General features: G+C 42.8%; 1 protein-coding gene across 1 annotated transcript in view; it reads right to left on the bottom strand.

The window, feature by feature from the left end:
* LRGUK (leucine rich repeats and guanylate kinase domain containing) overlaps positions 1-9,668 on the bottom strand; it is a 130,806-nt gene extending 121,138 nt beyond the window's left edge. Inside the window, exon 1 of the mRNA XM_006144992.1 lies at positions 9,395-9,668. Within this exon, the coding sequence (XP_006145054.1) occupies positions 9,395-9,658 (264 nt within the window). The 5' untranslated portion in view covers positions 9,659-9,668. The remainder of the gene's footprint in view (positions 1-9,394) is intronic.
* Between the last annotated feature and the right edge of the window lie 1,087 nt (positions 9,669-10,755).

The raw sequence follows: 10,755 nt of genomic DNA, 5'->3' as shown, positions 1-10,755 counted from the left end.
CTCAAAATTCCCCCTTAAAAAAAAAAAAAAAAAAAAAAAAAAAAAAGCAAAGAAATGACTCACATTAGAAAAGAAACAATTCACCTTATCATATTCAGCACTTAGTGTATTATACACCTGGGAGAGGAGTCCTCCAAAATTTACCATTCTCAAAGAAAATTCTGTGTTGAGGACAAAAACATATTATGTATAATTAAATAGATATCAAGTAAATGTTTTTCTTGCCTCTGGGTTTTCAAGTGATCACTTGCATTAGGTATTCAAAGTTTAGAACATTGTAGCTATAAAAGCATCTGTTTTAGTGGTGGCAGGAACCAATGAGCAGTGCTTCTCCATTCTAGACACTGTGCTTAGAGCTGTCAAGGGATCAGCTCATTCGATTCTAGAATCCCTGGAGCCAGGAGAAGACATAGTGGTTAAGGCACTGGACACTCATGTGGCTGATGGCAGTTAGAGTCCCAGACCCAGAGACTTGAAAATCATGCTGGGCACATATGCATGTGTGCCTAAAATCTCAGGAAGAGAATGGAAAAGGGATTGTGGTATGGCCATTTCCCCGGGGGATGATTTCTCACTTTCCTTCTCACTGTCTCTGTCTCTATGGAAAAAGAAAGGAAAGAAGGAAGGAAGGAAGGAAGGAAGGAAGGAAGGAAGGAAGGAAGGAAGGAAAGGAGGAAGGAAGGAGAAATCCTGACAACCCTGAGGAAGGTACTTTTATATCCACTTTAGAGATGAAGAAACAAAGGTGTAGAAGTTTACTTGCCTGAAACCACACAAAGATGGTTTGCGACAGACCCTGAATGTGTCTGACCCCAGGATAGTTCTCCAACTATTACATGTAACTAACTGTCTGCCCCACCCCAAAGGTAGGTTATATCATACTAAGACAATGACTTCTCTGAATCTGGTTCTGTTGCTGGAGAAAGCAGGTCCCCAAATTGCTTCCACTGGCTAATTTTGTTGAATCATACAATTTACCATATTTGTTAAAATAGTGATGATCATTTGGGGGGGGGGGCAGTTCTTAGTCTATAACCATCCCATGGACTAACTTCAGCCCCAAATGTCCTTTCCCCAACAATGACAGACAGAAGAGTTAACAGGTGGGTCAGGGATGACCAAGGCATTGACAATGACATCAGCATGAGGACATAAAATGCAGTCACCACATCAGTCGCACTGCTGTAACTAACCGTAACTAGCATTTGGACTACAATGGCAAAATACCCTCTTTCCAGGTCTTTCATATTAACTCTGGAAGCAATAATGCCACTCAGGCTGTTACACTGAGAATATCAATTTGCAGGCTTATGCTACTACAGAGTTCCCTACCCTCAAAATTTCCACTAATCCATGGGGAATCAGCAGTTAGCATAATGGCTATGTCCCTGGACTCCCACGTAGTCGACCGTGGTTCGAGTCCCGGTCTGGGTGGCTTAAAACCCATGCCGGGCGCGTGTGCATGCGTGCCCAAGATCCCAAGAGGAGAATGGAGGAGAAGGGATTGCGGCGTGGCCATCCCCTCTGGGGGGTGATTCCTTGCTTTCTATCTCTCTGTCTCTCTCTGTCTGGCGAGTGCACGCGCCCTATAGTGAAAAACCTCTCAAAAAAAAATTAAAAAAAAAAAATTTCCACTAATCCAAGGAAACACATTTTGCCTAGATGGAGATAACCCATGCGCTTTGGAGTCAGGCAGGCTTGGCTTCAATCTAACCATGCCATTTTTTTTTTTTTTTTTGGAGAGGTTTTTGCTATAGGGCGCATGCGCTCACCAGAGAGACAGAGAGATAAAGAGACAGAAAGTGAAAAATCACCCGCCCCAGGGGGTTGGCCATACCACAATTCCTTCTTTTCCATCCTCGGGATCTTGGGCATGCTCGCACATGCACCCAGTGTGAGTTTAAGCCACCGGGTCCAAGACTCGAACCGTGGTCGGCTACGTGGGAGTCCAGTGACATAGCCATTACGCTAACTGCTGGTACTGCTTTTTGGATGTGTGACTTTGGGGCAGTTGTTTTCTCTAAGTCTCATGCTCTTCATCTATAAATAGGCAACGTTATTATCTCAAAAGGAGTCAGGACATGCCACCCCCAAAGATGCCACACCACGCTCAAAATACGCCACTTTGGAAGGTTGATTATTTGAGTTGAAGGCACTTGGAGCTTTCTCTGAACTGTTTATCTGCCCAAGGACAAATAAAGTACAGCAGAAAATGTTTGTGACTCTGGATTTTGCAAATATTCATTTTTTAATTATAATTTTAGACGTAATATAATAGTATATATTTAGCACAGTATGATTTTTCAAAATGTATATACATTGGTAATGATCACATCAGGACATGGAACATACACACACACACACACACACACACACACAGAGTTTCTCAATTGTCCTAAATCTCCTCCCTGGAAGTTTCATCAACCATAGAAGATTGACCCTTTTCATAGGAAAGGAGGCAGGACAAGGACATCATATCCAGGCAGACTTACTTATAAACTATCGTCTCACCCATCTGTTCTTCTAAGTGCTCATTCAACCTTTCTAAAAAGCATTACTGTCCTCTAAGTGCCCCACCTCCTTTCTCCCCTTCCTCTGTTATGAGAGTATGTAAGCTCTCAAATCTCACTGCCCTTTTGTATATCCTTTCATGTTTTCTTAAGATGTCTCCAAGCAAATAATATTAAAAATTAATAAATGTTTATACCTTTTTCCCTTTAATCTGCCTATTGTCAATTTATTTCATAGACACAACTACTAAAGCTAAGAGCAGAGGGACAGTCTTCCTGTTCCTATAGTTCCTTTTAAGGTTTGGGGGAGAATGAAAAATATAATGCATGTAAATTCCTTACCATAGTGCCTGGAACATAAAGCGTTCTCAATAAATGACAGTTGTTACTGCGAAGTGACAAAGTCGGATATTCCACGTCTTAATGTCTCACTTATCTTTACCAATCAACATTCACAAGTTCGGAGAAAGCTATTTACTTTTCTAAATGAAGTTCCAATTTCATATATGGGTCTGAGAAGGAATGGAAGGCGAGAAAATGTGATCTTCCCTCCGAAACATTCCACCAAGACCTCTGAAGTTCACCTGACCCCCTGCACTCGCCTCTGTGTCCTGGAGATGAGAAGGCATTCTATCCTTACGCACAAGGGTGGGATGCCTGTTTTCTAACATAGCTGTGGACAAGGAGACAGGCCACACCGTCAGTGCTTTCTCAGATCCCCTTGAGGTTCCTGTTATTTGGCAGCATCATGCCTTCCCTGGATCCTGGGTCCTTTTAAACCCTTCGCAAGCCCTGTCCTTATTTTGGGTGGCTTCAGAATCCCTGATGGCCACCCAGCACCCTTATTCCCAGCACACACATGTATACACACACACACACATACACACACACACAATTTCTTTACTGCTCTAACTCCAACACCTTAAACTTGATCTCCACTCAATTTCAGAGACTCACTCCCATGGTCATGCCCTGGACCTAGACATTGTGCTAACCTGTTTTACCCTAGAACCCTCAGACCCCAGTACACTGTTCCTTAACCTCCCAACTGCCTGTCCTTCAACCTTTCGAACACCTTACTGAACATGTTCTCCGATCACCATGAAAGCTTGGGCCTGTTAATCCTTCCCTTTCTCAGAGTCTTTCTCTCTCCTCCTGACTATAATTCTTTACCTAGTGGGCATCTCATGGGCAATTTCAATTTCCCTCTACCCTCAAGTGTCTGATACCTTGCTCATGGTTGCAACTTTCAATACTTCATCTCTACTTAAACCCTCATCAAGTTCACAATGAACTACTGCATTGAGGCAGGGATAGTATCACATTCATCATTCATTTAGGAAAAAAATATTTTTAAAAAAAATTGTTATAGGGTGTGAGTGCTCACTAAAGAGACATGGGCCATATCTCAATCTCTTCTCCATTCTCCCCTCAGGATTTTGGGCATGCATGCATGCACACACACCCAGCATGTTTTTCAAGCAACTGGGTCTAGGACTCAAACTGCAGTTGGCCATGTGGAATCCAGCTGCTTTAACTATCACATAACTGGCTAGCTGAGTGAAAAGAATTCTTTATAGAATGCTGAGCACATGCCAGCCAGAATGCTAGCTTCAGTGGACAAGCCATGGTGAATAAGTGAATAAGCAAATAGACATGATACCTATCCACGGGGATTTATAGTTCAGTCTGAGAGACAGACAAGTATACACACAGTTTCAAGAGTTGGATAAATATTACAGTAGAGATGAACAGGGTGCTCCTGACTATTAGTAGGGTACTCACTATATGTCAGTGCCAGGGTAGAGAAGGAGGTTAGCAAAGGCTTCCTTGGGGAGAGAAAAATCAAGGTGAAACCAAAGTTATGAGTTATTTTGGCAAAGGGGAAGAAAAGGCTGAAAAGGGAGCCAAGGAGTTGCATTACAGGCAAAGGAGGTAACGTGTCCCCAGTCTCAAAGGCAAAGGCAAGCATGGCCCACTGGGAGGACTACAAAGAGTTCAAATGGCTAAAGCATAAAGAAGGAAGGAGGAAAATAAGCCTCATGCCTGGTAAGCATGCAAACACAGGCTGAGGCCCAGCCAGGTGGCATGGTGGTTAAGGTGGCTGGATCCCACATGGTCAACTGCACAGTTTGATTCCTGGACCTGATGACTTGAAAGACATGCCAGGTGTGTGTGCCCATACCCAAATCCTGAGAGGAGAGTGTAAAGGGATTGTGGCATGGTCATCTCCCCAGGGAGTGATTTCTCACTTTCTTTCCCTCTCTCTCTCTCTTTCTGGTGAGGACTCACACCCTATAGCAATTTTTTTTTTTTAAGGTTGAATGATATATTTACTCTGCCCTCTGAGCTGGAAAATAACTTAAAACCATGCACCCACTGTAAAGCCAACTTTCAGCTCAGCCTCAGGGCTAGAAGCCTGTCTCCTGCTCTTCATCAGCTCTTCCCAACTTCTCTTTTTGACTAGTTCAGATCTTTATCACTCTCGTCATTCCTTCCATTGCCTCAACTCTGTCCTCCTCTCGACAAATGCCCTTCTACTTCTGAGGCAAAATAGAAACTCAGACATAAACCCTCTCAACTTCCTGCACCTGTCCCAAATCTTCTCGCTCGAGTCTCAGATCACTCCTCTCTACTCAGGGTCCCACTCCCCTGTTTCCTCCGGGACTCATAATTTCCCTCTTTTGTCTGTGTTCTCAACCTGTCACTCCCAAGAGGTCCCTTTTCCAGCTATCTAAATATTAATCTGGGAGTCTCTTCTGTCCTAACCAGGCTTTCTGTCCTGCATGTTTCCTTAGCTATAGGTAGAGTTCCCTTGAAAACCAAGCTTCTCCTGAGTTGTTTTTTACACCTTAGCTTCCCCTTCCTCACCTCCTATTCACTCTTAACCCGCTCCAGTTAGACTTCTGTCTCTACCACATCACAGGACCCACATGGGCCAAGGTCTCCAGTGGCCTGCAAGAGGCAAAGATAATGAGCATTTTTTAGACCTTTTCCCACCAAACCTGTATTAGCATAACCCATTCCCATGTTCTTGAGGCTCCTCCCTTGATCCCCAGGTCACATGGTTCATGTATCGAAATCCTTGATGCATAGCTTCATCTGTCTCTGACTCCTATTATAGCTAGAGAATGGTCTTAGTAACCCTCAGACCATGCCACAGGCATAACCTCCTAGACTTCTAATACAGGGTCTTATAAAGCTCACAGAAAACGTATATTATGAAAAATTAGGCATGAATTTCAAAAATTTTTGCACCAGAACAAACCTGTCCTTCGATTCATTTTTCCATCAACTGTTGAAGTACCTTCATATTCAACTAGTGAATGTCCGATCTTAAATCTTTTCATGTTTTCCACTTTAGCTTCTTCCCCATCCCTACTGCTTGTATCTTAGTCTAGGCTCTTCTCACTGACCCCTGAATATTGCAGTTCTTCTCACTGATTTCCCTGCCTCTAGGCTTACTCTTCTCTAACCTAATGCCACTTGGCCACCACAGTGGTTCTACTCCCACTTAGTGGTTCCAGTCCATGTCCATACCACAACACAGAGCCGCCACAATCTGGGCCCTCCCTCAACTGCTTCTTCTGGTCTCACCTGTAACTCAGCAGCAGGAGAAGCTGCCATCTGCCTGCCTGCACACCCCCTCTCCACCTAGATGAGAGTTTTCTTCTACTAAAGTCCTCCAAGATCTCTGCAATCGACCTGTCCTCTGTACATATCTCTGTGTACAATACTACAGAGGCTGAATTGCTGTGATTTACTCACATTCTTCTCACTTTGAGAAGGGACCATGTATACTCTCAATCACTGTCCCTTATTGTTATGATGGTTATTTATTACATCTATAATGTTGTGAGCCTGTTCTGTATCAGATACTATATTAAGAACTCTAGCATAAAGTTTCACATTAAATATGATGTTCATAACTGTCGCATGGATAGACATTACTAACCACATTAAGTTAGGAGTGAAGAGTGGCTTTTATGCAACCATTTTTGGACCTAAACACTTCCGCTCTATGTAGTCAGAGTGCTTCCTATATAGTAATCAGTCGATACATGGTTGTGCAATGGAGGCTAAGTTAATGAAACCTCTAAATCTAAATCCAAAGGGGTTACAATTAGCATTTAAGTTACTATTTGCATTAATAACAGTATCGATAAGATATTAAGCTAAGCATTTTACATATAGTCCCTCATTTAATCCTTGCAATTCTCCAATGAGATAGATACTGTTATAATCCCCACATTACAGATGAGAGGTAGAGAGGTAAAGTAACTTGTTCAAGATCTCACAACTAACAAAAGGTTAAACCAAGCCTTAAAGATATTTATTTTTTTCTTTATTCATGATGTAGCTAGCATATGTCTGCACATGTGAGAGAGAGAGGGGGGTGACTACCTTCCACAGGGTCTAGTTGCATCACCATCCCCTTTCCCCGGTCTTCCAGTATGTTGGGTCCTTGGCACTCGCATGCATACCCAGTGTGTTTCAGGATGACCAGACAGGGGATCGACCTACCATCCTTACGTGGGATCAGCTTCTCTTGAGTAGCATATTACTGATGCACAATGGAGCTGGCTACACATTTTTTATTCCAAAGCCAGTCTATCCAATATTTTGTAAACTCACAAAGGTTTCTGACATTTGGGACTAATTGAATTATAGGCATTCAATAATCAATGCAACTATTCTAGCGTTACAAATCTTACCCAGGCTAAGATATGGAAAATAAATCACAGACTATAGATATCCAAATGTCTCTTATTGTAACATTTTCGTTTATCCAACATATTAAAACCTATGTAATACTATAGAAGGCCAACATAGAATCTGAGAACACAAATAAATATTAAGAATATAACATCTTAAAGCCAAAAAAAAAAATAACTAATTGAAGTCAAGCCCTGTACCATTTGTTAATGGCATACCGAAGACAGATTAACAATGGTACTAATGAACCCCATAGCCAAAGAGCATGTGCTAATTAGAATAATAAAGTATACTGGTGGTTCATTTGTGAATTCCTCTGGGGTGGGAGCTGGTAGAAACCATACAAACATCTCAAAGTTGCAAAAACACCGCTACAGTTTTGCAATAGTCACTTTTAAAGGTAGCAAAGTAAATCAGCGAAATAAGTAATCATGACCGAAATAAATAATAATTTTCTATGATCAACTGTAAGCAAAACTAATGTGTAATTAGCTCATATAGAGAGATGTAGAAGAGGGAAAACCAAATGGGTGATGAGGGTGGGGAAAATGGGCCAAATGTTGAAAGTGAACAAAAAGAGAGTACAAAAGAAGAAAGTCAAGAGGGGCAAGAGTGTGAAGGATTAATGATAGAATAAGAGTAACAGAAGACACTATAGGTTGGAGAGGGGAGGATAAGAAAAAAATTGGATGAAGGAGGAACAGAGTTTATAAAAAGGTCAGCAGGTGGTGTGGTGGTTGAGGCACTGGATTCCCACATGGTCGACTGAAGTTCGAGTCCAGGAGGGGTTGGCTTGCTTTCTCACTCGCCCTCTCTCTCTCTGTCTCTCTCTGGTCAAATTGAAGAATAGTAATAATATTTCTTAAAAAAAAGAAACAAATTTTTCCTCCAGGAGGATTGGTGACTAGAAAGAAATGCAAAGATCCAAAGAGGAGAACAAGGAGAATATCACAGTAGGGATCTTGGAAACATTCTATTTCTCTATATTATATCTCCTTCTGAAAAGAACTGGAAGTGATTTACACTACAAAGGAAGAGGAAAAGGATAGAAAAACCTAATCTAAAGAAAACTATTGAAATGTTTTAAAATATTGATTCTGGGCTTCCTGACAGTCAAGATAAAGAGGAAACCCTCTCGGAGTAATGAAAGGAAGTAAATTGGTTGTGGTTTTGAAAGAAAGCAAGCAGTTTATTAGAAACCAAGAGAAGGATGGGATGTGATGATAAGTGGAAAGGGACAAGAAGGCTAGCCATGGGCTAAGAAAGGAAGGATGATAATAAGTGGAAGAGAAGTAGTATTGGGTGAGGGTTAGAAGAGGCATTACAGAAAAGTGGGAGTTTTTTATTAATGTGAAAGGGGAAGCCACTGTCCCAGGCAATACAGATGGGAAGATGAGGAATGTCCCCACATCCTAAAATGCTATCACAGTGAGCTGGCTGCTTGAACACTCTACAGCTCCTTTCTGGGGTGTATGTGTGTGTTACTTGTATAAGGCCTTTACCCCTAGCAAATACAATATATTAAACGTTAAAGTTACTTAGTCTTTGAGGAAGCACTTACCAGGTTATTTAGTAATATAATTTTATTTTGTTTACTTTTTCTGGAGGGGGAGGACGAAGGACTAGAATTAAAGAAGCCTGTTGGAGCACTACTTGGCCATTGGGAATAGGAGCTAGGATGCCAAAGATGAAGTCTGTTTAACTACAATACCGTCAAACCATAACTCCCATACCCACATGCTGATAATTTTTCATAACAATTCTGTGCAACTTGACTAAGATAGCAAATGTGTTAATAATAATAATTTTTTAAAAAGGAGATGGGAGGGGAGGTCTTCAAAATGTTCGTGGAAATGCTTAAACTATGCATGGATATTTAAAAAAATGTTTTGCACCAAAATAAACTATTACTTTGATTCCATTTTTTCCACGAACTTTTTGAGGTCCCCTGTACTTGGAGATATTTCAGGAATGGGGTGAGGAAATGGGGTAAGAGAAGTGGACAGCAAAGAGAGAGAGGGGCTGAGAGTCCTCAGGAAGAGCCCACCCTGGAAGAGGTGCGCTCAGTCTAGGGCGGCTGAGAGCTGTGCGGGGGAGCCGCCGTTCAGGTAGCCCGGCTTGACAGCTGAAGAGGGAGTCGGGGAGAAAGAGTGGGGGGAAAAGCACACCTCCAGATTCAGCATCTCGGACTCGGAGGACTCCTCGGATTCGACTTCTTCCGCTTCGGACTCCTGGTCGCGGTGAATGAGCTGCTGGAGCAGGTAGGAGGAGCTGCCGTGGAAAACATCGTTCGTCCTCTGCCCCATGGGGAAAGACCAGTAAGGCTGACGCTCTTTTTCTGAGCGCAGAGGTATCGATTGGGCTCCAAGTTGTAAACTGCTCTGGAGAGAGACTGGTTTGGACCACGGGGGAGCTCTGCCGGAGGCCGCCATCTTGTTTACGGGGTTGCCTAGGAGACTGACGCCCGGAGGGAGGCGCCGCAAGGGATGCTGGGGGTTGTAGTCTCCGCTCCTCCGCGTGCCGTCGCTTTGGCCCGGGCCGCCGCCAGCACTGGGCTTTTCTTTTTCGTCTGTCTCTTCTGTTATTTTTCTCTTTAGTCCTTTTTTGTTTGTTTGTCTGTCTTTCTCATTTTCACCTTTTTTCTCGGTACCCCTTTTCTTTGTCTCCACCTGTCTGATTTCTCCTTCCCAGAGGCCTCTTACTATCAATAGATCACACGTGCACTGTCCACCCCGTAATTCCCAAAAGGCCCTTTCAGCAGAATCGCACTTCGGAAGGTGTGACATCTCGAATGCTGTCTCTGTCGGAGAGCTAACAACATCGAAGCTGACCTCTGCAGAGCACAATAAGAGGAGATGACGGTGTACATAAATGAGATACAGAAGGCACAGGGGCTTCTTATGATTCCATTGCGGATAAAGAAGAGAAACTACCAAATGACTTCCGAGAGTTGAGTTGCAATTAATTCACATCCCTCTCCCCAACCCCCCTCACTCCCCGCAGTGATAAGCCATGTCCTTGGGGAGAAAAACTGGCAGCGGTCTAACAATCCAAAGGGAGAGAGGAAAACACGGCTGTCAAATTGACACTGTATCTGAAAGCCTCTGGAAAGCTATTAGCATCCCATAAATAACTGTATTAGTCAAGTGACCTGCATTGGTAATTATTTTAATCTTGTTGCATAGGTTCTCTTGGCCGTTTTATAAAATACCCTTGCCAGATTACAATGCATGATTTTATGCTAGTGTGATTTTATGTGACCCAAATCCCATGGCCTCAAGCTCCATGAAGTAGACATTCTGTAGAAAAGCAGAATGAAAATGATAGTAACTATTATTGCCATAGTGATGACAATGGCGATCCTTGCAGGGAAGTAGCCCTCATCCTCCTGGCCTTACAGGGCCTTTTTTTCCACGCTTCAGTGACAGCAGTTGCAAATACAAAATGATCCTGTCAATGGCTGTCAGGGGGAAAGGAGACAAAATCCTTGTGGACGCCATCCATTGACTATTATCTTTCTCAGTGCTTG

The sequence above is a fragment of the Tupaia chinensis genome, unplaced genomic scaffold (assembly GCF_000334495.1).
Source record: "Tupaia chinensis unplaced genomic scaffold, TupChi_1.0 Scaffold000140_1, whole genome shotgun sequence".
NCBI classification, from domain to species: Eukaryota; Metazoa; Chordata; class Mammalia; order Scandentia; family Tupaiidae; genus Tupaia; species Tupaia belangeri.
The sequence above is the reverse complement of the archived record's forward strand: the minus strand, read 5'-3'. Positions and strand labels throughout refer to the sequence as shown.